Consider the following 27,777-nt stretch of genomic DNA (forward strand, 5'->3'; position numbering starts at 1 on the left):
GGGCCTTGTGGCGTTCTATTGCTACAGCAGCCACGGGCTCGGTTCCCATTCTTACAAGCGAGTTGGGTGCGAGGAGGTGGGGTTAGAAAAGGGACAAAGGCGCTCGCTTTTCCCACTCGCTTTGCCCAGAGACCAACGAAGCCGAGAGGTGGGGCGGGGGGGCGAGGGGAGAGAGAGAGAGAGAGCCGAACACCAAGCCGATCTCCTGTTTAATAGCATCTGGAGAGGGCGTGGTGCCCCTTTGCGAAGCCGAGGAACCCGAAGGAGAAGAGCGGCCGTAAGCGGGCACAGGAGAAACCGAATCTCTTGCCCTATTCTCCGCAGAAGATGAGTTCTTTGGCCCCTCTTCCGTTCCTTGGGTGCATTTCTTGATTTGTGGGGTTTCTTCAACCGAAAATTTGGATTTTTCTGTTCTCCGCCGTGGATTTGGTGCTTGCTAGGCTTTGAGGCACATAGGGAAGAAGATTGGGGCGTAAGGCCATCAAAAAATGGGATCTTGGGCGTGGAAGTGGCTGGAGTGGTGATTTTTTCTATTTTGTTTGGTGGCTTCTTTGGTGGAAGTTTCTTGGGAATTTTGCGGGGATGCTTGTCGCAGGTTTGTAGTTCTCTTTCCGGGAGACAAAATTCCACTTTTGAGTCGTTTTATGCTCTCTGAGTATGGATTTGCTAGGATTTAGGATTTCGGAGCCCAGAGTTTTCCCTAGCAGGGCAAAGGTCGGGTGAAGGTTCGAAATATCTCGATCCATCTTTTTGTTTGCTGGGCATTTTCCTTTTTAACATTTGTGGGTTTCTTCCAGGAAGTCTGGGGTGGAATTTGTTTCCTGCCTGTGTCAGTGGGAAGGAAATCTGACCTTTTCTCTGTTCTAATTGGGGCTTTTCATTAACTTGTCAAGTTTGGAGTTTGAGGCGTTTTGTTATCCTATCGAAGCCTCTTTCTCCTCTGCTACTTGTTTCTGCAACGAGTAGTATGGAATAAAACGGAGGTTTCATTCCAGATATTTGAAAGTCTAGTCAACAATATTGCATTACTATTGGTTTTCCTTTACGTGCTGAGATACTCTGTCCGGCAAAAGCAGCTTCCAGGAAGATGTCAGAGCAAAAATTGACAGATGAGCAGAGATTTAAGGAAGACAAGATGATGAGAATGTTGTTTGGTCAAGGAATGGATAGGATGGACAGAGATGGGTTTGATGGCTCAAAACAAGAACATCACATATTTATGGAGGTTTTTAGTGTAACTAGTGTTGACACAGCAAGTAATCATAACATTGCTTTGAACACCATGGATCTCCAAAAAGATGAAGGCAGCCAATCAAAATTGGTTGAATCTTCGAATTGTGAGAGCTCAGTTCTGACTAGTTCTTTTTCCACCAAAGATTCATCTGGCGAAGCTTCCCAGCCTGCTTGTGTTTATGCGAGACAGGTTAGCGGTTCCAGATGCTTTGCGGATATCTCTTCCTGTTGTGGTGTTGCAGATCCTTATGATGCTGACATCAAGTGCATGAAAGTATCATCTATCGAGCAACAAAATCATAAGAGCGTTATGCAAAGCTACAGTCTGTCAGTCACCGGTGATGATCTGCTTGACCTGGATCGGTTACAAAATTCTTCAAGCATGCTAATGCAGCGTCAACAACAATCACCATGTCTTGTAATAGAAACTTGTTCTCATGATATCTTATCTAGTTGCTATCTCTCCAAAACAAATAAAGAAATTGATGGTAGTGATGATATGGATGATGGTAATGCTTTGGATATTGAATGCAAAAGCCAGGATATAAGAGACGATAAGATAATTATTGAAGCTAAATCTGTTACTTCACCTGTTTCTCAAGAGAGCTTTGCTTCTGGGCTTCTGGTAGTAAATGCAGCAGCTGCTCCTGCAGAGACACCAGGGGTGCCCATACACATGAAACATATTGTAGAAGAGTCCAGCATTCTGAACTCCGGCTCAACTGATGTTGCATCCAAGAGGGCATTGATTAGAGAACTTCCTGAACGTCTTCGTTTGCATACAAATCGCCTTCTTACTGATGCAGGCTGGAAAATTGAGCCTCGTGTGAGAAGTGACAGAACCAAATTGGCTTCCTACTATATAGCACCTAAAGAAAAACTTGTTGTTACATCACTATCTCAAGCTTGGAAGGCTTGTGGTCGGAGACTCTATTCCAGTGCAATGGACTCTGAACTGGAAGATAATGGGAGGGAGTGGACAAATATCGATAGATTTTGGAGTGATTTGACAGACACGCTGTTCTACGTTGAGGAGAATACTCAGTCCACTAAAATTTCCATTTCTCTTTTGAAAAGATGGCAGCTTCTTGATCCATTTGTTGCTGTGGTCTGCATCAATAGGAAGGTTGGTGTTCTGCGAGAAGGAAAGTCTCTCAAGGCTGTGAGTAGTGCTACTTTCATTCTGAGTGAGGATGGTAATACCATCTTGGCAGGTGAGAGCAAAGATAGAGTCATTAAACTGGCAACGCTGGATTCAAATTCAGGAAGTTATTTGAATTATAATGTTCTGCCAGCTAGTCAGCTTGATCATGAGTTTGGAGTAACTGAAGTTTCCAGAAACCAGCAGAGAATACATAATTGCCATGATTTGCAAAACAGCAGCCGACCTAAGCAACAAAAACGAAAATTTTCATGCTCTGCTGGAACACAAGGAAAGAACGTTAAAAGTCTGGCTGCATGCTCAGGAAATGGCTTGCATGGTACCAAATGCTCACATCACGTAAGTTGTGAGGATTCATCCAGTCCAAACTATGCAGTAAATGGTGCTGACACTTCTTTTGCAGTGAAAGATTCATTCTCCAATCCTATCGATGGTCTTTTAGCTCAAGATTCCCTTGCACCTGTTTTAGAAACATTACCAACCGATGCCCTTGCTCCTTTTTTAAAAACATCACCAACTGATGACTCAAATGCTTGCAAATCTGCTTCCACTGATAAATCCTTATTTCTTCAAGAAAGTAATGTTCCATCCAGTTCTAATGCTGAACACCTTGTTGGTAATGGACCATGCGATTGCAAACCAAACCGAAAAGGTTTTAAAGAGGCAAGACAACAAAGAACAGTGATTTCTGCGAAACGGAGAGTATATGGTAAGCATTTAACAAAGTCTGTTCACTGTGATAGGCTAGATCTGCTTAGTCATGAGAATACGGCCAACATAATAGTGGTAGTTGATGAAAGATTGGCAACACAACCTTCAGATTTGATTCCAGGCTGTGAAGATGGGCTTCTTGCCTCTAACATTCACAGTGATATTATAACTGAAAAGGTGGCCATCAAGGCTTCTGAATCTAAGGATCAGAATTTTTCAGTGAACCAAGTAAGTGATTCGGGTAAAAAGGTACATAAGAAGTCCAAGAAGATATCTGAAATTAGAGCATCAAAAGTAGATGGCACAAACGATGAGAAGTCCATGGAGGCTTTAAATTTCCGTTTTGATGACAGAAGTAATGATTATACTGAAACCCAGTGCAATCAGGAAGATTCCCAGACACTTGCATTTGAGTCAACTTTAGGGTGCATGAAAGAGAACACGTGTGCAACAGTAGAAGATTGTTCAAATGTTAAGAAAAAGATGGTCAAATCAGAATCCAAAGCTCCCAGGCAGCACCTGAAGGGCAGGAAAGGAAAATTTGCCATGTCTTTGGTGAATAAAGAAGCAAGTAAATCGATACCTGCTGTTATAGATGAAGAACACATGCCATTCCTCAAAAGGAACAGTTGCAATGCAAAGGGTTTGAGTTCCCAAGTGCTTCCCCCACCAAATTTGCCTTCCTTGTTAAATAAGGCCCACAAGTGTACTGTTTTTGATGATTCAGTTGTTGCACCAGATGATGGCAATACTTCTACGGGTGGCAAGACCATAAATGCCGAAGTTTTATGTTCTGATAATCCAACTGAAGAAAACAAAAAGCTTTCCAAGCCAAAGGTACCTGAAGCTTGTAAGAAAAGAAAGTGGAAGAGACCACGTGGATTCCGTATTAATGATGATGACCTTCTAATTGCTGCTATTATTAAAAACAAAGATTACATCTCCTGTAATGACAAAAAAGGCCCCAAGCTAGGTGTTTCAAGACCAAAAATATTAAAGAAACATGAAAGTCAAAAAGGAGGTTGTAAGTTGCTATTGCGAACACCTGGAAAAGGTGGACTGTCCAAAGATGGGAAGGGAATTAATTTGGGAGCAAGATCAGTGTTGTGCTGGTTGATTGATAGGGGTGTTTTATCCCTTAAAGATGTTCTACAGTATAGGAATCCAAAAAACAATGCTTTGGTCAAGGATGGGTGGATTACCAGAAACGGAATTTTGTGTAAATGCTGCATGGAAATATTCTCTGTATCTGCATTCAAGGCTCATTCTGGTTCAAAGTTCCAAAAACCATCTTCGAATCTTTTCCTGCAGTCGGGTAGATCATACACCTTATGTCAACTTCAGGCTTGGTCTGCTGATTACAAGGCAAGAAAAGGCCGCAAGAGAGATATGAGAGTTGAGGAGGTGGATCAAAATGATGATACTTGTGGACTTTGTATAGATGGTGGTGAGCTAATATGTTGTGACAATTGTCCCTCTACTTATCATCAAACCTGCTTGACCATTCAGGTAGTTAATTTTGTTTGCTTGCTTTTCTTTGAACATGAGATTTGGTTATGCAATATTATTATTTTTCCAGTTTTGCACATACCTTGATCTTAAGAAGTCTGCTATTTTTGTCAATCTGGCCATTTGCTTTTTCAGAATGTTTGTGTGCCTTTAATTAGAAAAAAGTATCCTGCTATTTTTTTCTTTGCTTGCATTTTTTTATGACCATGTTCATTATAATTTATCTGAGTTGGTGGCAATCAAGCTTCACTTCCAAATATAAACTGTCATGCTTTAAGTAATTTTTCTTGAAAATAAGGGCACACAATGAATGTGTGAGTGCAGGATGTCTCCAATGCTATACCACCAAGTATACCATTTTGGATGCCACATATATATAATATTTACACAATTCTTTTCTGTATGGATAGGAGATGGTTGAAACAAGTGAAATGTAACTATGGAAGCTCATATAATTTAATAGAGGGGCATATCAGTAGTTGAAAAACTTTGATGGTTATGAATCTTTTTATTAGATTAAATATAAACAAGACATATAGCTCATCTAGGCCTTTTTAACCCTAGTTAGTCCCAATGTCAATATGGAAGTTTGTAAATGCTTTTGGAAACTATTCATGCAGTAATAAATTCATGTGTTATGTGTGTCACTGACAGAGTATAGATTAAATATAGTACTACTCTTTGGCATATTTGCACTTGCTAAATGAAACTTAGTGAAAGAAAAAGAACCAGTGGAAACCACATGTTCTGCTGCAAAATGTTTCTCTATTGTGTAAAATCCATAAATTATTTATGATAATAAATCTAAAGAGAAGGAAAAGAAGTTGCAACAAGATCCTCCTTTTTATGCCTACTAACATGTGAAAACATCCATGTGTAACTTCCCCATCTCCTCTCACCTTAATCTATCCATCTTAATTGAATTAGGTACTATCATCAATTTAACCTTTAATTATTCCATCAAAAGACTTGATCATCATCAGAGTATTTCTGTTTCTTTTTTGTGTCTACTTTTAAGAAATTGCATCACAGTAACTACTAGCTGCTGGTCAAAGAGAAAAGGTAACCTTTTGAAGGAAAACATTATTGATATACAACCAAACTTATAGATGTAATTGGAGAATATTCTTTCATGGAACATTTCTTGATTTTGTTGATAGGTTGGGGATGTATGGAGACTATTTATTCTTGCTTTCCAGCAATTACAATTTATGTATTTTTTAAGGAAATTATATGTCTTGCATGGCGTGTCACAATCTGGCTGACTCAACTTGATGGGATAATTGACCTGTTTCGTTGAGCCTGAACTACCGGTTCAAAATGCTTAAGCTGAAGTTAATAATAGTACACTCATTATATCTTTATAAGCTAATCATAGTCTTAGTCAACTTCCGATGTGAGACTAATCAGAGTGTTACAGTCTCCCTCACCAAAGGGTTTGGCATCATCGTAAAGGCCTGACATAGCCTAGATAAAATCCCAGCATGGTGCATGTGAGGTATAATCCAGTGATGGTTTCACGTTGTGACGTGTCGTCTTACCCCGTCTACTGATAGTTCTTTGTTACTCGAGCCCTTCACCATGCTTCAATACTAGGTTGACTTTGATACCAAATGTCACAACCCGACTTGATGAGATAACTGACCTGTTAACTTTGTTGAGCTGAAACTACTGGTTAAAAATGTTTAAGCTAAAGTTAACAATAATACACCCATCATACTCTTATAAGTTAATTTTAGTCTTAGTCCACTTCCAACATTGGACTTGAGATATAACAACATGACTTCATCTTGTAGAACATGCAGGTCTGTGTATAAGATCCTGTTGTATCTCTATGTATAACTTTGTTCTTCATAGATGTTAGACAAGCATCATTAGTAATGTAGTTTTCGTGATCAATGATGCTGAATTCCACTTAAGTTTGTCATTGGGATACTAGAATGATCAGTCATTTTTTGTAACAGTAGTTGAGTCAATATTAGTGCACTTTTGAGCTACTGTATGTTTAGCATCCATTTTAATGTGAGAGAAACTACATATCATACCATAATGATCAATTATTTTTTGTGACAGTTACGAGTATTTGGGTCAATATTAGTGCACTTTTGAGCTACTGTATGTTTAGCATCCATTTTAGTGTGAGAGAAGCTAGTGGACATTAGGTCCTGTTCTGTAGGATACCCTCTTTGGGTAGAGCTATAAAAATTGTTGCCTTGTCTCCATTGTCTTGTGATATTTCCTGCATTTCTTTTCCAGCGAAATGAGTGCTTCTATTTCCTCTTGCCTAATTTCTTCAGGAAGTAGAGCTTTCAACATTGCTGTGAGGGGGACAATCTGAGCATGCTGTCTTTTATAAGATGGAGAATTAATGGTCTTATTTAAATTCAATTTGGCCTTGTACTAGCTATTGAATCTTACTTATAGCAAGTTTGATCTTAGTGTTCAGTAGTTAATAATTTGATATCTACTTGCTTTTGGGTGAAATTCTGCAGACTCCTTATTACCATTGTCCCAGAGACACCCTTTAGCTGTTTATGCTTGTATGCAAAAGATGTATTTTTCAGTCATGTTTAGGATTCTTTTGGATCTAGTCAACCAAGGCATTTCTTGTTCTCAATGAAGATTATTGTTTAAGTTGGTTTATTGGAACAATAGCAGTCAGATCAATGGGTTCCATATTTCTAAATTAGATTTGTTATTATCTTGTTTCTGTCAGTAGTTCTTCATATATGTCATGTATAAGTAAAACACGTTTACTGTGAAGTGATTATTTCTTGGTTAATTTAAGGATGAGTTCATTTATTAATTATATACATGGCTTTTCAGGGAAATATTTAACATGATAAATTGATTTAGTCTCCTCATTCTATTTCCATTCAGGTTCTTCCAGAAGGCAGCTGGTATTGCCACAATTGCATTTGTAAGAGCTGTGGAGATGTTGTTGATGCAACCACATCAAGTTCTTTTGCTGTGCTTGAATGCTCACAATGTGAACATAAATGTAAAATTTTCCCATCCTTAGCTTATTCCATATCTATTATATTTCATCATGCAATGTGATTGCTTGTTATAGGACAAAACCATAAATTAAGTTGGAGTACCCGAGACTTATATCTAGTGTTTTATGCATAATACACCTTCAATTTATAAATTTTAAATATGTTTGATGTCATTACCAGATCATGGTACATGCGTAAAGAAAAGAAATCTGGGCTCTGGGGAAGTAGAATCCGGTACATGGTTTTGTGGGAAAAAGTGCAAAGAGGTATGATTTACTTCTTGTTGAGATATTTTTGGTAACTGATTATTGTGAATTTATTTTGATACATCTGGAGAAAGATCTGTTCATCTTCCTTATAATGGGTCATTCTAATTTTTTTTTTCTAATAACTAGATTGATAAAATTGACCATGTGTGTAGCAAATGAAATCGAAAAGGAAAATATTTATGTATTTGTTTTCTTGAAAATTAATTCTTCCATATGTGAATGAACATTTTTCCCTATCCCATGATAGTATGATACTTGCATGTGTCTTTGTTTTTGGTAACTGATTATTGTGAATTTATTTTGATACATCTGGAGAAAGATCTGTTCATCTTCCCTATAATGGGTCATTCTAAATTTTTTTTCTAATAACTAGATTGATAAAATTGACCATGTGTATAGTAAATGAAATCGAAAAGGAAAATATTTATGTATTTGTTTTCTTGAAAATTAATTCTTCCATATGTGAAAGAACATTTTTCCCTATCCCATGATAGTATGATACTTGCATGTGTCTTTGTTTTCTAAAGTTGGCATTGATGCTTGGCTTGGAAAACCTTTTCCTGAATTCTAGCATATTTCTAAGGGAGTTTCCATACATATCTTTTGTGGAGGTTAATATGTATGAGTCAACTTCTGGTGACATCCAACTACCTACCATATGATGATGTTCACTTTATGTCATTAAGTTTACCAGTTATATATTGATGATAAATAGTGACAGAAGCCAATGTGCACATGCACCTGACAAAAATTAAACATTCATCTTGAAGGAAGCTTGTTAGTTTCCTTCTTTAAGTTCTCCAAAGAAGCAAGACAAGTGTTCCTGGATAGGTCACAGGACGGGATGTATTTTGAAAATGCATGTCAAATAGCAAAAACATGCCTATTCTGTGTCTCTTTTTTTCACTTTTCCTTTCCTTGTGGATTAATATTATTCTACAAGGCAAATAGGTCATACTAACCAGGGTGTTGCTCAAGCAGTATTAAAACTAGCTAAAGTGGTAATGCTCCAAGAGCAACACTTAAAATTTTCAGAAAGCCTGACATCATATTAGCTGTGTTTGGTCATAGTCCTACGCTCTTGCCTTGATCCATGCAAAACATGTACTATTGCTACTAGGCTAAGATGAGTGTTTTTTCAAGTTCTTAGGTGTCATGTGTGCTAATGCTGATCAATGTCCCTGAGCATGTATGTTGAAACCATGAATGATTCTACTTTAGGAGACAGGTGGTAGTGTTGCTTTTGATGAGCTTACAAATAATTCGTAACTGTTAATTTTCTTTAGATACTACTATTTGTTTCTTTTTCCTTGTTCATTCTCTTTTTCACATTTTATTTTTCTGGTGTTAGCAGGTCTACTTAGGTCTGCGTTCTCATGTTGGAATATTGAACTGTCTTGCTGATGGATTTTCCTGGACTATTTTGAGATGCAATCATGATGATCAAAAAATTAACTCAACACAAAAAATTGCACTAATGGCAGAATGCAACACAAAGTTAGCTATTGCCTTGAGTATTATGGAGGAATGCTTTCTTCCTATGGTGGATCCAAGAACACACATAGACATGATTCCACATGTTCTATACAATCGGGGGTGAAGTTTTTGGCTTTTCTTCTTGATTTTCAGTAACCTGTTGAAGTGCCTCATGTTCCATTTTCTGCAATTTTAATGGACATTAATGCAGCAAGTTCATGCTTTACTTCTCTAATATTTGTATTTTTTATCAAGGTTTAAAATCTCAATACTGGACCCATACCAATTGCTGGTTGTATCAATATGGGTCTGGTATGTATCCACGTACCAACAAATGATATGTTGCATACTGATCTGACATGGACCAAACAAAGAGGGAGAGAAGAGGAGGCAAGGCATGATGGTGAGGCAGTGTAGTGGTGACAGTGATTCAGCATAGCAACGAGAAAACTAGAGAGAAGAGCAATGAGAGAGGGGGAGAGATGGATGGGCGGGAAAAAAAGGGAATAAATGTTTTAAAAAGGCTGTCAGCTAGGAAGAAATGATGATATGGCTATTGGGCCATAGGCTTACTGCCTGGTATTCCCAGTAATATTAATTAAAACCTGATGGTTGGTCCAGAGCAGACTTGACAAAATCACCCAGTTTGCGTCCCTTTTTTGGTTGGACTAGTAAAGTGAATATGTAATATAAGATATAAATGTCCATAGTCATGCCTTTTTCAAGGGACTTGTAGTGGGGTTATAATATTCTAGTGGTCCTTTTGCTATCAAGGTAATCTGAGATGCTGAAACACTCGGACTGAGTTCATTTCTAGTGGAGTTGCTCTGATGTAATTTAATATATGCTGCTGACTGACTACTCGTACTAGTTCCTGCTGAATAACAACAGAACTCTAGACTCCTGCAGGTGCATGTTCATGACACCTATATAATTCACTAGAACCAAGCTTATGAATTGTGTTTTTTTCCCTGCAACAATTGTTATAGGCTTCTTTCAGCTCCTTGAAGATGATCAATGCTTTCTTCTTTTTTTTTTATTTGGCTGCCACCATTGATTGTTTAATTCCCCGAGTATTACATGAAAAGCTGACTTAGTTACATTCAGTAGATCTTTTAATTAATTTTCATCTCTTGAATCTTGTGACCTCAGATCTTTCACTTGCAGGTCTAATTTCACCCGCTTAAACTACCAAGGATTTTACACCGTGGTCTTGGAGAAGAGTGATGAAGTGATATCTGTAGCATCGATCAGGTAGTCATGCTTGACAGAACATAATTTCTTCAATATCTATTTTTTTTAGTAGTTGTTTTATTTTGAATTCAACTGAGATATCTAGGATAACTTCATTCATTACATGCATATGAACGTGCAATTATGCATGATAGACAGGTGACACCTACATTTCATGTTCATAATTAAGTTTTTAATTACTTGGCATATACCTCTTTATGTGCTTGGAGATTGGAGTATGTATGTAGTCTTGTTTTGAAGAAGTTAGAATCGTTAGATATGGAGAATAAACAGTTGGATTCTGATTTGATTTAAAAATGAATGGTCAACCAATTTTACCAGTGAACATGTCTCAGATAGGTGAGCTGTGGAGAGGCTGTATTTTCTAGTTCTACACCACTAGTGATACTTGCAGTGTTATTGTCTTAGGTAATGACTCAGTTCTTTCTTTCTTTTGCTGCTTAATATATCTGGAAAAATAGAAAATACAGTGGGATCCTTAATTCAGAGGTATATATAGGTCAAAGAAGTGTGTGGTAAGCAATTACAAATGATGTAAATTTTAATGTTTATTGGATCATTTATGGTGTGACAGACTTGCTGTTGTCAAGATGATTATCTTAATCATGTCTATGCATGGGCCCTTGATGAGGTGGATGTTAAGAAACAACGGGAGGTATGTATTGGTCCACCAGCAAACCAGTACACGACCCTGAATGCCTTGCGCTGATTGAACTAGATGGATGCTTATTAGAGCTTTAATGAGCATCGTCTCGTGGAATCTGAAGTTTTGAGGCCTTGTCCTTAATAATGCATTTGTTAGACCATGATGCTTTACTGATGCAACCCCCACTATACCCCACAAGGCCTAACAAAACCCTTGCACAATTTAATTTCTCACGGATGTATCCAATTCCACCATGCCGAAAAGAAAGTTTCTACACTCCAAGGCGTCAAATTTCAATTGCCTTGGGATGGCCACAGATAGACCGTCGTCCATATACAATCCATTGCATGAGGTACTGAATTTTTCGAGTTGACAATTTCCCTTGCCTCTGTGAGCCTTGCATAAACTCTTTCGATCGTCGAGTAATCCATCCTTACTTGCATGTCTCATCTTTTGCCAAGCACTCCTGCTTGCATTGAGCACCATCAGGCTAGGTTGTCAACATTAAGTTGCAGCTTGAACTTAGCCATCTCAATATTTATGTGTTGTATGTTCTTCCTAGCTGGTTCGTCCTCATGATGCCTCTCGTGTGAAGTATTGGCAATTCCTTTGAATATCAATCTTCAATGCTTGAACCTCTGAGCAACTCCTTTGTTACGTCTCTACACCCATTTCCCTCAAACACTCATGTGTGTTGGTTATCCTCTTCACAGCGTTGTTAGGTCTGTATGTTTGTATGCCAAGCATTTTTCGTGTGCTTGTCCTACTCCGATATCATCATTCGCAAACTTTGCTGGTTTTTTCTAAGTCGTGCGACTCTCTTGCGTGTATGTTCATAAAGGGTTAACCTTCTCTTAACCTTGCAGAGTTCCTTAAAGACTTGTAAAAAGATAAAATGGGTTAGTGGAAGTTTTTTACTTGGGATTCCGCAAGCAAATAATTTGTAAAAACTTGGATTGACTTCGCAAGTTCTGAACGGCCATGCAACAAAGAGTCCAAAGCAGTCCACCATGCACAAACGTCTCTATGAACAAGTGCCCATGCGACATTATTGTGAAACCGTGCAATGGACCAACCTAAGATACTACTTGGCGGTCCATCTAGCTCTGTGCCAATCATGCAATTCTAGGAAGTGGCTGATGTTTTCACAAAAAACACTGCAAATTGTATGCTAGAGGCTATGTTTTTGGATAGTTTTACATCTGCATGATAATCGCACACAAGCTACATTTACAAGCCAAAAACGGCTCAAAACCCAACCAAAATGAGATTGTTAAGCCTATTGCAACTTCCTTGTATGCTGCCTAAGTCATGAACAAACCAAACATCATGGACATTATATCGAACACCTTCCCTATGGACTGTTTGTGACAGTTTAGTCCACTTTTGAAATAGGCCCAGGAAGCCATGTGAACCAAATGGTAAGTTCGGTTCTCTCTTTTCAATTTAACAACTTTATTTTTTTCTAAGACCCAAATAACCATATTCACTCACCACATTGCACATGCCTCTCTCTCTCTCTCTCTCTCTCTCTCTCTCTCCCCTCCTCCCCATGTAGCCCGCCCGTGTCCATGCCCTATTGTGATACCAATCATCAAGATTCTATGAATATCTTTTCCTATAACAACCGTGGTTAGATGAGATAATCAATTAAAATTAGGTACACAAAGACCTAACGTGACTATACAAGAAACAATTAGAAGAGATTTGATTGTTCTTGGTTTTATTAGAGGTATTGTCTGGTATAGAGCTCAACGATAGGAAGAGATCTATGTAGCCTACCCAAGTAACAGAAACATTACAGCTTGTTGCCGTTGTTGAGCTGGGCGATGAAACTATATGCTGAGGAAAATAAGTTGAGGCTTAAGTGAACATTAGGCATGGGTTAGATGTCCACAAGGGCTTATTCACTATGGTCCGTTTGGTGTTTTCACTCCCCACTCTCTACCAGAACCCAATTTTTCTACCACATCTCTCCATTTCCTTGCTGACCCATCATGCAAAAGGTTCACTCTTAGATTGAACGTGAGGGCTCCACCAACCAAACCAGCATTCTTCGGAAGAGTGTGGGAAGGCAGGCTGGTAGAGGTTTCATTTCAGTCCGGTAAACCACTTGAACTTTTCTTAGAGCTTGACATGTGAATTAAACCAAACCATTTGATTTCAGGTCTGCTAAACTGAAACCAGGCCAGCTATTGTTTAACACCAAAACTGGACAGAATCAAATTTCTTGGTTTGGTTTGATTTAATCAGTCGGTTGTGTAACACTGCATGATCTGGTCAGAGTGGTGCAACACCCTAAGTTAGTCCCCACATCAGAAGTGGGAGAACAAAACATCTTAATTGATTTATTGATCGTGACAGGGTGGCATTGAACAACCACTGAACAATTTCCTTTGGCAAAACTAACACAGCATAAGATTTGGGGTGATTTCTCGGGAAAAACCTCAGTGGTGAGTTTTTCATGGATAACACCACTAGTTTCTATGTTTTCCAAAGAGAGCTCCTTCTCTTTATAAAAAGACCAAAATACCCTTGAAAATGATTTCTAACCAAACTCCAAACTCCAATTTGTCTAGAGTTACAGTATCTTTTATTAACAGAGTTTTTTGTTTTTATTACTGAACCAAAAATAATGTAATTCCATTAAAAATCACTCTAACTGAATAATATCTCTTTTTTTTTTGTTATCATTCTTTCATAATAAATTATTATTAAAAACTATAATGTTTTTATAAACCTAAAATTCAAGACAAAGTGGAAAAAATAAGAACTTTTATCATTTGAAATATATCGAGACCTTCACAATTTTCATTCAAAATCATTCAAATTTTCATATTAATAATTTTATAGTACCTCTAAACCTATAGTAAAGTTGATATTTATTGTTATAAGAAAATATAATTAATTGAAACTAAGTTACAGTGTTTTTTATTATTGTAATAATGTTTTAGTTAACTGACAAAAACCCTTTGAATGCTTTTTATATTATCATTCTTTTTATAAATAAAATAAATATTATAAGATCTTTTAAAAATTATATGCTTAAATTTAAAATTATGTAAAAAAATAAGGACTTGCCATTTTTATTTTAAGGCTTGTCTCTCAAATAAAATATTATGTGAAACTTAATACTTATAATAAGGTTAATAATTGATGTTTATGAGAATTTAAATTAATTAATATTGATTTATATTTTTTGGAATGGGGTTACAATGTTTTTATTTCAGGAATGAGAAAACATGATAACTGGTTTGGTTGAACCAAAAATACTGCAACTTATCCGAAAACACTGTAACTGGTTCAATTTAATACCAAACTGGTTTAAATGGTTTAGTCGAGCTGAATTTTGGTGGAAAACTTGAAAACTAAACCTGCTAGTTGTCAATGAGGGATTTTTATCATTTTAGAAAATAGGGCTCTCTTTGGGTATTTTGGAATGAGGGGCGTTATCTGGGAAAAACCCAGAACTTGGGGTTTTTCCCGGGAAATCATCCAAAGATACTTTTGTATTCCTAGTGTCAGACCAATTGATCCTTAAATATTCTTGTTTTATCCTACCAAAATTTGTAAACTATGAAGCAACTTAAGCAAGTGTGTGTTGATCTTTTGCTTAATTAGTTTGACTTCCACAGGTGATATATTGTGCTAACCCCATGTCTAGGAATAGTAAATGATATGTTATTGATACCTACTGTTGTGTTTTTTGGAGGCAACATCTATTAGAAAATTGGAGGAGAGATATCTAATTATGTGTGGAGATCATTTTCAACATTCACCACTTTCTTTCACCCTATGCTAAAGGCAGTTATGCTTCTTTCAAGACATTTCCTCCTTGCAGAGTGTAGCTAATAGTTTTGCTTCTTTAAAGACATTTTCTTGTAGATTGTGATTATTAGCTACATTTAGTATGGTCATCTTTGAGAAGAATGCAAAAAGTTTCTGCAGGAATATAACTACTAATGTGCTTGATGGTTCTTTTTTGTCTTACTAGAATACATGGAGTTACAGTAGCTGAGATGCCTCTGATCGCAACTTGCAGCGAGTATCGTCGACAAGGAATGTGCAGACGGCTCATTGATGCAATTGAAAAGGTACTCATGGTCCCACATAGAAGTGCTTTAGTCGAACCTTAATTTTCTGAAAAGATGTTTCTAAGTTGTCTTCATGCTATATATTTCCTTTTTTTACTTTCTGATTATAATGAGGCCATTCAAATAAACTGAAAAAAAATTCCTTCGTTGTCTAGTGACAAATATTTGAAGGAATAATGTACAACTTCATTTTGACAAAGAACTCATTCAAGTTTGAACTCAGTGTATCTTTTACAATGCCACTGATAACTTTCTAATTGGTATTATTTCAGTTGGATGACAAGAGAATGAAGAATATACTATCTTGAGCATTACATTCTTTCGCTTTTGGTCATTCCCTAAATTTAATTTCAATATGATGTCTTAAAAAATGTTATTTTAGAAGAAACATTGTGGCCTTGTACTATGACATGCACTTACTCAGTGCGTGATTTGAATATTCTTATCTGCTCTAAACTAAAAGCAACCTACTGTATGGCTTTTTGGACGTAGATGCTGAAATCTTTTGGAGTTAAGATGCTGGTTATATCAGCTATACCGATCCTTGTTGAGACATGGACATCACATTTTGGCTTTAAGCCTATCGAGGATGTCGAAAGGAGGCAATTAAATCATGTCAACTTGATGTTGTTTCCTGGAACAGCATTGTTGATCAAGCAATTGGAAGAACCGACAACTGAAGAATCAGGTGAAAACATGTATACATGCAGTTTATTGTTAGGTTTCTTCATGCCCTTGTGCTAATAATTTATCTTCAGCTAGAGTAGGGTTTGTCCACATCCTTAATTTTTCTTGGAGTCTGACACACAGATCCCCTGACATTGCAGGATCAAAAAGCGATGTGTGCTTAAAAGGCTATCAATCTGTAAATCCTGATGGTTCTAATGAAGTTACCAATATTACAACTGAAGTGCAGGCTGACAGGACTGCTAGAACTGATTCAGATGATGAAGCTTTGCTCCCAACAGCAGATGTAACTTGTCAAATGGAACAAGAACATGACTGGCAACAGAAGGATTTATTAGTATCATCCTATGACACCCTTAATTCAATAGCCAAGCCTAATGATAATGATGCTAATATTTCTGAACCCTTCCGTAGAAAAATAGCGAACTTAGATATTGATAAGAAGAGCCAGTTTGATTCAGCTGAACATACTGAACAAGAGATATTTACTTCTCTGTCAGTTGTGAGCAAATCGACTGCTTTACATTCTTGTTCTGGCTCTCGTATTATTTGTGCTACAGATGATCGATATTTTGCAGAATCTGTCCCTATCAACGATGGTGAATCTGAGAAGGTTGATATGATTTCTGAAGCTGAAGCTAAAAACATATTGGAAGAAGATAACAGATTGTTTTCTGAAGGCGATGGAATTGAACAGGATATTACTAATCATTCTTCGGAAGCAAAATGCAGCTCATTTGATGGGTAGGTTGCAATGGACATGATTGGCGATTCTCAACCTAAATGAGAATAGGTTGGAAGAGCTTACTGGTCACAAGTTTTTCGTAGATGACTCTGGCACATCCACGGATGAAACCTGATTGTTCTGTGTGATTGCATCCCGTTGAAAAAGTATGCTCCAACCGACATGGAAACTTATATCTCTCACATTATTCTCTGTGGAAATATGTTATAATACTTTCAAGAGCCTGCTCGAGTTTTTCAGTTCAAGTGGGGATTGATTTGTCAGAGCATGGAACGTTGTCAGTCTATCATTAATGAGAGTTGTCTTGTGCTACTGCTATGAATGCCCAAAGTGGAAAGAGCCTGTGAAGCTCATAGTCTTACTCAGCTGACTACCATTGCTCGGAAAATAGCTCATACTTCGAATCATTTGGAGAAGCAATCTGGAGGCAGACATTTTGCTAAATTTGCTGTGTTTGTCGTCATGAGGACTTATAATGCATTTGACCAGTATGAATATGGAACAAGGTTTGCCATTCACTACCAGCAACTTAAGATGGTTTCTTTGAATTTTTATGGGGTTTATATTGCCTGAAGCTACGGGCCTTGCTCTCTTTAATGTCTACTCAACTGGATAAGGCAACTCTTTTGGGTTATGCCAGAGGACACCAAGCACAACCAGCAATGGAATAAGGATCCGAGGCTGACCAAACGTTATTGAGTTTCTTGATGTCTTTGCAGTTAAGCAATGAAGAACTTATATTGGCCGAAAGAGAAACCACGTTACTGTGCAGTTTTCTTCTTTGTTCATTTTCTTTTTCTGTCTCATACGATCTGTTGTGTAGCTGTAATCTGTACTCAAAATGGCCTTTACAGAGTTGGATGAATGGCCTGAATTATACATCTGTTGTAGGCTGCAATCTTTGTAGTGGTTGCTCATGCTAATTAACCATCTGCCCTGACCATGTAGCGTGCTGCGTATCCGATCGACGAACATAAATGCTGATACAGCAAAAGATTTATATGCTTCTTTCACTTGATAATGTTGATTTAATGTGTGCATTCATACAGATATACATGATCTGATTGGTTGATTGATTGGATTTATGTTTTGATTTTAGTTGAGATGGGGTTGTAGGATTGTCAGCAGGAATATTTCAGCTTTATGAATAGTGTGTATTGAACATTTCTTGTTGCCTTTTCAGTTGGCGTGTAAGGTTAGGTATAATGAATATAAAAGTTGTGATATAAATTGGGCTTCAATGTCTGTTTTTTGGTTTTGTTTGATATAATGATTTTAGAGAGTGAATATGTAGAATTCTCATAAGTTTTATTTTATTTCAATGTGATCTCAAATGACCAGACATTTTGAGGGTTAATTATATTATTTTTTATAATTAATTATCTCTTAGCATCACGAGTTTTATAATTTTAAAAATTATATTATGGTTCTTATATTTATAAAAGTAAAATATTTAGTTTCGTTTCTTCTCATGGACTTTATCGATGAAAATATCATACGAGTTTAATGATAAATTAAAATAAGACAGTGAGTATTTTTGTTAGTAAAGTTGACGTGAGAAGAAATAAGGTTAAATATTTTATTTTTATAAACATAAGATCTAAATATAATTTTTGAAAGTACAAGAATTAGGATGTTATGTTTTACTTTCTTAAGTATAGGATCCAAATATAATTTTTAAAAATATAAGAATTGAGATATTTATAAGGGTTAATATGTAATTAGCTCGAATAGGCATAAATGCTTGAAAAATTTTTACCCATTATGTTCTTATATATTGTTTATTGTGATAATAAATGCTCACCATTATTTTTCGAATTATTCGTAACTAGAATTACGAAAAAAGGTAGAATAATTAAAAAATACTCTGAATATATTGATATTTAATATAGAATTGTAATTAAATTATGAATATATAATGATAATGACTATATATGTGTTAATAGACAAATATTTTATTTAATTTTTATTACTTAATAATATTTAAATAAAATTTAAAAAGATTTTAATTTAAGCACACACAAGTTAATTATAAAATTATTTATTTATCGAGGAAAAAACTTTCATCAATTGTTTATGAAACTATGAAATTACTTTATATATCCAACAAAATTATTCATAAGATATAAAATACATTTGAATAATCCAACAAAAATCTCTTATTTATTCTCAACTGTTCGTACAACTTATGGTGATATGGATAATTGTTCATGAGATCGTTCAAAACATATGGATTCTTGGCAAGATTGTTTGTAAGATATGCTGATTTTGCATTGAAGTCCTCTTAAGGATATTATAATGATTCTTGACCATGCTTCCTCACCATGCTGCTTAAGAAGAATGCCCCCAATCTCGTACATGTATGGCATGCTCTCCAAGGCTCAAATGCTCATCACAGGAACAAGAAGTTAGAACTGTCCTTGTGTGTTCATTCTGCAATGGCTCTACCATTCTATTTTCTGTATTTGCAGGGAGAAGAAGACCCGTTCATCTTTGCAAGTTACAACATTAGAGCACAAAAAAAAGAAATCATGATCTTGTGGATGTGGCTCAGGTAACACTGTTGCTTAATGGCTTCCTTCACATTCTACTCTGAAGAAGCTCACCGACCAAAAACAAACTGTGCCATCTGTTCAAGTGTCCCAAACTCCCCCAGAATAATCTAATGATCCAACCCATCACCTCAACACTGTATTGGTGTGACTACCACCACCAACTACTGCTCCAGCACGCCTCAGATCATGACTAGTGAGTAGGAGCATTGGGTTCTAAGTGGACTACCAAACAAAAGAACAGCACATAATCAATCATGGACTCGGTGATCTTGATCTGATCTCATGTGTGCTGTGTCCTTGTCTTGAGCTGCTTTTAGGAAAAAGCTCAAAGAGAGGAAAAAAACTGCATTAGATTCGTCAAAACAAAAAAAAAGAGTGACGGGGATGATGAGAACAATATTTATTGATGAATACAATACGAGAGCAATTAGTTTTCTTGGGAACATGGTATGATACATTCCATGCTTGCTCGTCTTTGGACCGTCCTGGGGTGGTGGTGGTTAGGCTGACCGCCGGCTCAAGGGCCTATAGGAGGCGGACCGAGGGACGTAGACGGATGAGTCCGCGACGGCGCACGTCGCCTTGCACGAGGCGTAGAGGCCGAGGAGCCCGAGCCGGTCGGAGATGGACCACGCCGACCCCCTCCGGTGACGACCGGCGGCCGACCCGCTCGCCGCTAATAGCTCCCCGATGGTGGAGCCCCGCGGGGCCTTGGCGCACACGGCGAGCGCGGCGGCGAAGGGGTCGGGGGCGGGGCGTGGGCCCGCGATGGGTCGCTTCTTGCGGGGGCCGGCGGTGGCGGATCTGAGAGGGGGAGGGAGGGGGAGGAGGGGGTCCGGCGAGCGGGCGTCGATGGCGATCTGGGCCTTGGGGATGCCCGGCAGCCGCTCCCAGGAGAAGGGGACGGCGGAGGGGGAGGTGTGGCGTGCTGATGCTCCGGTGGGCGCACCGACGGGCTTGTTCCGTCGGTATAGCGGCCGCCCGTAGATCTCCGATCCGGCGATCATGTCTTCATCGGTGGATGGCTGTGGCCACATCTCGTCTAACCATAAGAGAGGAAGAGTAGAGCAGAAAGAGCGAGTACGCCTGGACGACGATATATGTAGTAGATCACGAAGCGGTTCGTTCCGGTGTGCCCTCACGAGTATCGGCCTTTAACATGAACCCACCCCTTCGAGCTTTCGGTTGCGGAGAGCCTGCACGAATCATGAAGCAAACCCTTCCCGATCAGACGGTGTAGCAGCCGACCGTCGCTCGAAAGCAGCGTCAATCATCGAGTGGGTATGCAGAAATTTGGTACGGAACGATTTATTACACGACGCATTGCTTCGTGGTCAAGTTCTATCGATCGGAGCAAGGAGGGCGAGTCGTGTCTTAGATGGGGCAACGAATAGTGTGTCGCTGTGAGAGTGCGGTGGATGGCTGACGAAGCCAGGAACCACGTGGGACCACAAACTATTCGTTGTGGGAGCCACCCGTGCTCAAAGTGGTGGAGCCAACGAGCCTCCTCCAACCTGTGGAGTAGCACATGAATCCGATGGTTCAGCTTTTCGAGACTCCCATAAGTCAAAGTATGCTTTAAAATCGGACCACAATGAACCGAAACCATACACTTTATAGAAAGAAAGATATATCTCAAAAGGAAGAAACTTATCTGATGGGGTCCCCACACAAAGACACTCTTTGTCAGCCAACCCTTGGATGACGTGTGGCAAAAATAATTTAACCTCACCTCTTGTACCGACGCAAAGGGTATTGGAATCGAAGACATAGACTTGCATGCATCAACGAAATAGATGATCGTAATGCATCCATTTCACGGATAACCGAGATCAGTAATGATTGTCATTGCATCAAAGAACGATGTGATGATTGTAATAACTAAGTACGTAGGAGTGTGAAAAGTCACCCGTTTGTACGTCCAAATTAAACTAGACATGGTTGTTGAACTGCTTTGAGATATTGAAGGCCGCCAGGACATGTCGTCGACTTTGTTTAATCCTGGATTAGGGATGCTGGTCAACTGCGTCAGGTTGGATATCCTGTGCTTGTCGATTCTCCATTTTCCAGTTGTTAATGTGTCGAATCGATTGAGAAAGTGGGGAATCCATCCAGCAATTCCCTTTTTTTTTAAAAAAAATATTTTTAATATGATTCTAAAAAATAAAAAAAGATTATCGGTATCTTATCCGAATTTAGCTTATTTTATTTAAATCAGGGAACATTTACTAGAAAAAAATTATTATAGATATAAAGATTATGCATGGGAATATATTTATATTTTTAATATACACTTGAATAAAGTGGTCTGAGTGAATATGTAGTTGTAGAATACTTTAAATATTTTATAAATAAAATATAAAAAATATATTTTAAATATGGATTGGTGTAAGTATTGTTTGATAAAATTATATTGAATATTATATTATACAAATTTATCCTTCTAATATTTTAATATTTATTCAAAAATAAATATATTCTTCTTTTATTTAAATTAATAAATAAAATAAATAAATGAAAGTATGTAATCTTATAAAAATTATGTATGACCTAGATATATAGTAAATAAAATATATAATCATATAAATAAATATAAAATAATATTTAGAATATATATAAATAAAATTTTAGACTTGCAAGAAAAGGGGCAATGGCAAAAATTGAAAGAATGGATGAAGAATGAGGGTTACAATTTTTATGATAATATTGTAATTTTAGATAATATAATATGATACTTTAAAAATATTAAAAAATTATATTAACATGTCACAATTGCCGAAATGCTATTGCTGACTTATAGCATTTGAATATTTTTAATATAATATTTAGATAAGATATAAATTTTTAAAAAATATTATATATATATATATATATATATTTATTTATTTTGGCCTTCAATACATATTGTAATTTGTGGTCCCAAACGCACCGTCATTGTCTTGGCATGTTGCTTGAGCAATGTTTGATCTAACAAAACGTGCTGCTTGCTTTGTCGTCGGATATCTTGCTGACACCTCTCTCTCTCTCTCTATGAATGGCTCGGCTGGCTGGTGGGCCGCCGGTTGCACCCCTGCACCCAAGATGGTAAACAAAAAGGAACGTTTAGTGGGCTAATAAGATGATGTTATCATCTTTCAAATAGGAATTGGTAGGATAAATGATTGCGGCATGGAATCACAAATATTCACGCAAAACACAGTAAAAGCCGAGTCTTCACTATCCTTTTGCACAGATTCAGTTTGAAAGAAAACAAAGAAAAAGAGATAATATTCTCAAGAAATAATGGTGCAACCCACGACTGGTTTTGCAAAGAAACTTCCAAATGGCAGTTCGTTGGGTTCATCGGAATTGTGCAGATATTTGGCTGTAAAAATGAATCAAATTTAAGAAATTCCTTGAAAGATGTACAGTATATTACACCAAGAATCTATTATTACCATTCTTCTGAGATTATACATGAACCAAGTAACATTTATAACTCAGCTATTAACAACTAAATGAAAATTTATGCATAACATACATAGCTGAACTTATCCGCATCCAGACTACATGAAATGGAAGCCACCATCAGCAATCCTAAGCTGCTGCCTAGTACAAAACTTGTGGTTCTCCATCTTCAACCATCGATCATGAAGTTGAGTCCGACATACACCTGCATCGCATGATTAGGCGAAAACTCAGGATCCATCATGCGGCGCGTGAGCCGATAGACTAACGTGACATAATCCTCGGACTGTCGAAGGACTGCAACAAACTCCCCGGACGACATATCATTGTCCTCGAGCTTTCCCATCTCACCATTCCCTTGGATGTGCCAAAACATCTTGGGAGAGAGCTGTGCATATAAATCTGCAAGGTAGCATAAAAACATTAAATATGATCATGATATAAGAGAAACATATTATACATCGTACAGTTACATTTAGTAAAATCAACATATAATTAAATGAACTTACATAACAAGAAGACCCAATGTGCACAATGTTTATATTTATGCAGGGCAAATGATCACAACAGAGGGAAATAAAACAATCGTTGTGTTGCAGATACTACAATCCTAGCTGTGAAGGAGATAGTTGTTACAATATACAGAAAATGTGAATATTAGACGACGAGAACAGTGTCCACAAATCAAAGCATGTGAAAATCTGTTAGAAGTGATAAGCAATAAGAGATGAACAAGCTAGATGCACTACCTCCACTGTTGCGATGCTCAACTCCAATACAAAAACAAACACATAATCAACTTGAATTTTTCTATATAATATTTCATATAAGAAACCTCACATGTTTTCCAGTGGAATATATTGGTCAGTACACACTCAAACAAATACCAAAACATATTTCACATTGGTATTTGGTCAGTTTAAGGTGGTATCAGTACATCGCTTCCTAATCAAGCATACCGAGCAGTATGGTTGGTATATACCATGAATTTTCAGACCATGTGCTCATCCATCAATTGTCATCTCAAGATTACTTCAATATACCTGAAGTAGGTGGATCTGCCTCACTGGTAGAATGCAACAATGTAGTCCCAGATATTACTGTAATAAGCCCACAAATCTCTGATGCAATATCACTTGCACTCTGCCCAGACCAATCCTCCATGCATGCAAAGAAGTAAGCACTAGACAAAGAAAATGTAGAAATATTATGACCATAATAAAGATTCGGTACCTTGAACATGATGGCACCTGTGAATATAGTAAGAATTCTGAACATGGCATAGTAGACAGGAGAAACAACTGCAGTACTGAAAGTATCTAATGCTAGGAAACGAGAAAGAACAACAAAAAAGACAAATAAGTAACATTGTTAATCCTAAACCAATTTTTGAAGAGTCAAATCAGCTAAGAAAGAAATCTTTAACTAGATAGGTGTACCACTTAGTAAGATGTAACGTATCATACCGAACAAAGCTCGATACACTGATACGATATGAAATTTCGAATCTCTGATGTGCAATCAACAAATAATCCATTTCCAAAAATTAAACTAACCATGAAAACCATAACAAACAGGAAGTCATTTGGCTATCTTTGACAGTAATATTCTGTAATTTCAAAAGTAGAACTAATTGACTTTTGACTTGCCCCGAGTTTCATCCAACCAGGAGCTGAAATAACTGGTCAATGCAGGTTCCAGAATGTTCCAACCTGGCCTTTCTTTAGTGCCTGTTTCTCAAAATATTACATACAGCATCATCAATTGTCCAATTTATCCTCCATCTAAAACTTATGGCCATCTTATTTATAGAGAAAGTCCTTCCTGTATTAGAAAGCACTCTCTAGTTCAAGGAAAATAAGCAGCCTTCTAAAAATTAATCTAACAAGAAAGCTAAATATTATCAATGCTGAAAAATTAAAGTAAAGAAATCTGGGAAACAGAAGAAGAGTAAAATGGAGACTTGCATAAAGAAAAGTCAGCATGGTGGTCTTATCTTATATCTTAGAGTTGAAACTTCATATGTATAGGCAATCACTAAGGGGAATCATGGATTAAAAGAAAAAAAATGGTGCATTCTTTGAACTCTGATACAAGCATTGCTTCAGGCTCTAACCTTGTTCAAGTAATTTAACTGAACTATGATGCAGGAGATGGCAACCATTGCAAATACCCATGTCTGGAAGTAACCAGCATGGTTGATTCCCTCCAATATGAGCTTAATTGCAATTCCTATGGCCTTAATACTCATCACCTGCATAACTTACAACTATAAGAGACAACAAGAGCAAAGATCAAGAAAAACAACATCAGTACCAGCACAACACCATTACCGTTAAAGATCCAATTGTTGAGCATATGCCCAAGTACACTCAAGGTTTGCAATTATGGTTGGTGCAGTGTGTACCTAGACATACGAATGGTATGCTACGGTGTACCGATGATATGCTAAAACAACATAAAAATTAACTCCAAAAATATCTGAAAAATAAAAAAAAATTATATTAAGATTTTTAAGTTGAAAATAAATATAAATTGTATAATTTTTATGAAAATAATCTAAATTCGGAAAGAATAGTGATACATCTTTTTTGGGCTTTGAGAAATAATTTTGTGATACGTTTTGAACCATCCTTCCGTTAATATTGAATTATCTACAAAGAAATGATTTGAGTGAAAATAAGTTTAAGAGAATTGAAGAGATTGAGAGAGTGATATGAATTGAAAGAAAGGGGAGAAAAGGGTTTAAAAACTTTTTTCTATGATTCAAATAATCAATTTGACCATTTGAAATAGGACAATCTCAACCCTTGATCGTTTATGATCGAAATCGGACCGTTACTGATCGTTTACAATCGAAACCCCGTATTGCCTGATGCAGGGGCAGGTTATAGTATCGTCTAGTAGAGGGTGGTCCACGTACCAATCCTCAATCGGACCAGAACAATGCAAGCTTTTAAATCTGTGACCAATGCAAGCTTTTAAATTTCGCACATCCCACCACACAATGAGACACAAAGCACCCAACGGAGTTACCAGAACAGCTGGGGCAAATATGTAGGCCATAAAGTTGGCAATTTCACCAAAGATCACTGCAAAATTTCAACTTTCCTTCACGCTTAAAACCACACAAGAAAGTGGAGACAGGATCGACAGACAAGGGGCTTACTTGTGACCATTCCGATCCTCCAGAGAGGCTTCAACAGATATCCGTACCCACCTACGCCTTAGGTATAAAAAAAAGGAAGCTCTTTCCTTTCAGTACAACAGCGACTCGGAGCTAGGATATCGACGAGAAGGGGAATGGGGTTACTTACCGGCGCGAGAGCCGGACGCACCGGCGCGCCTGAGGCCCTGCTTCTTGACGATGAAGCCGGCGCCGATGAAGGCGACGGCGAGGAGGAAGCCATTGAGGTTGTCGGCGAAGAGGTGGAGGGAGCCCGCAGCGGGCGGTGGCCCGCCGTTGGTCGAATCCTGATCCATCGTTCGGGCGACATCAGGCAGCTCATCTACTAGCCCGCGGGCGTCACTCGGACTTCGAAGTCCTCGATGTGAAGGCACAAAAAAGAAATGGATGGAGAGATGCGAAGCGCAAAAGGTTAGGCAATCGAACGGGAGAGCGAGGGAGAACAGCGAAGGCGGCGGAATATGCTCCGTCCCACCTAAGCATAGCCATTAAAGAGTAGAAAGTGAAGGGTTCTCATGGAACGTTGAATCAGCCAGGCCTTGAGGACCAAAATAGTCAATTCAACAAGCCATAGCCTTGTAATTGGGATGTGTTCCATCCGACCCAAGAAGAACCATGAAAGCATTAGAAAAAAAATTGAGCTGCCTTTGACCTCAATGGGTAGATCGCTGCAAGAAGAGTCGGATACATGAGATTTTAGAAGACAACAAGGCAGGGCATACAAAATTGAGCCACCCACATGGATTAGACTCATGAGAACATCGAGCACGTTGAATTGAGCTACTTATGCATGAATTTTTAAATTTATGAGATGCATAACAGTATTGGGGTATATCTACAACAAGTCAAAGGCATGAGACTCATGGGAGCATAGGGACATGCCTACTTGAATTGAATTGTCTTGGAAGAGTCAAACTTTTGAGATACGTGAGTATCGAATAGTGTCAACTTAGACAATCCACGTATGGGGTTCTTAACGTATGAGACGTACGAATATATTACTGTGTGATGACTTAAATCATGCACGTGGAGTTGTCAAATGCATGAATACACGAGAATGTTATGGTTTGTTAACATGAAGTGCCCATGAAGGAAGAGTCAAATGCATGAGATAATGTGAAAACATCATAGGATACCAATTTGAACCGTCCACATAGGGCGTGCTAGACGTATCAGACACATTAGAGTTTATGATGACTTGAACTAATTATATATAGTGTGTTGGATATATAGGAGATTCATGGGGATATTAGGGCATGCTTACTTAAATTGCCTATATAACATGTGTCGAACTCAAAATATATGCACGGGTATTGGGTCATGTCAACTTGAATCATCCAACCACGTAGGTGATATTAGATGTATAAGACCCGTGAGTATTATCATGGCGAGCTGACTTGAACCACCCATGTAGCAGTTGTTAGGTGCATGATATGTGTATATGCATTCAAGCATGCTAGATTATGTTGGGAAATTGAGGGTCGACATCTCATGCGTAGCGAAAAATAAAAATAAAATCAGATTTTTTTAAGTCAAGTACTTGATCGTTGTGCGATAATTGGTGCACGAGAAAATTATAAAATAAAAAAACTATATGTATTATGTTAGAAGTGTTCGATCGTATATTCCCGAAATTTTCAGATCCGATGGAGAGGATGAAGGAGAACTCACGTACTCCTCTCTAGCAGTGATCCACACAGTAGACGCAGCGACAACGCTCCTCAAATCACTACGGGATCTCCCTCTCCATATGCACCACAAGGCTACTTGAGCCAAGGAGGAGGAGAGGAGGTTGAGGAGAAT

At 37.8% G+C, this 27,777-nt stretch overlaps 3 protein-coding genes across 4 annotated transcripts; 1 reads left to right on the plus strand and 2 right to left on the minus strand.

Annotated features, from left to right (window-relative positions):
- Positions 1-131: 131 nt before the first annotated feature.
- Positions 132-17,835, plus strand: LOC103973752 (increased DNA methylation 1). 2 transcript variants are annotated; one of them, XM_009388399.3, is made up of 9 exons: positions 132-714; positions 798-4,615; positions 7,496-7,616; positions 7,795-7,880; positions 9,238-9,479; positions 10,527-10,613; positions 15,254-15,353; positions 15,846-16,041; positions 16,181-17,835. In XM_009388399.3, exons 2-9 carry the CDS (start codon positions 1,088-1,090, stop codon positions 16,786-16,788), a joined length of 4,968 nt encoding a protein of 1,655 aa, XP_009386674.2. In that variant the 5' UTR covers positions 132-714; positions 798-1,087; the 3' UTR covers positions 16,789-17,835. The 2 variants fall into 2 exon arrangements, with proteins under 2 accessions (XP_009386674.2, XP_065030062.1); XM_065173990.1 differs by having other exon boundaries at positions 132-4,615.
- A 1,890-nt stretch (positions 17,836-19,725) lies between these two features.
- On the minus strand, positions 19,726-20,628 carry LOC103973753 (uncharacterized). Its single transcript, XM_009388400.3, has one exon. The coding sequence runs from the start codon at positions 20,375-20,377 to the stop codon at positions 19,841-19,843; it is 537 nt and encodes a 178-aa protein (XP_009386675.2). The 5' UTR covers positions 20,378-20,628; the 3' UTR covers positions 19,726-19,840.
- Positions 20,629-22,813: 2,185 nt separating this feature from the next.
- Positions 22,814-26,512, minus strand: LOC135586965 (probable magnesium transporter NIPA7). The gene is made up of 8 exons (XM_065174399.1): positions 26,105-26,512; positions 25,957-26,013; positions 25,630-25,879; positions 25,226-25,235; positions 24,978-25,041; positions 24,021-24,112; positions 23,831-23,945; positions 22,814-23,189 (listed from the first exon to the last, which is right to left on the minus strand). The coding sequence occupies exons 1-8, from the start codon at positions 26,268-26,270 to the stop codon at positions 22,957-22,959; spliced, it is 987 nt and encodes a 328-aa protein (XP_065030471.1). The 5' UTR covers positions 26,271-26,512; the 3' UTR covers positions 22,814-22,956.
- Between the last annotated feature and the right edge of the window lie 1,265 nt (positions 26,513-27,777).

Source organism: Musa acuminata, chromosome BXJ3-11 (genome assembly GCF_036884655.1).
Source record: "Musa acuminata AAA Group cultivar baxijiao chromosome BXJ3-11, Cavendish_Baxijiao_AAA, whole genome shotgun sequence".
NCBI lineage: Eukaryota > Viridiplantae > Streptophyta > Magnoliopsida > Zingiberales > Musaceae > Musa > Musa acuminata.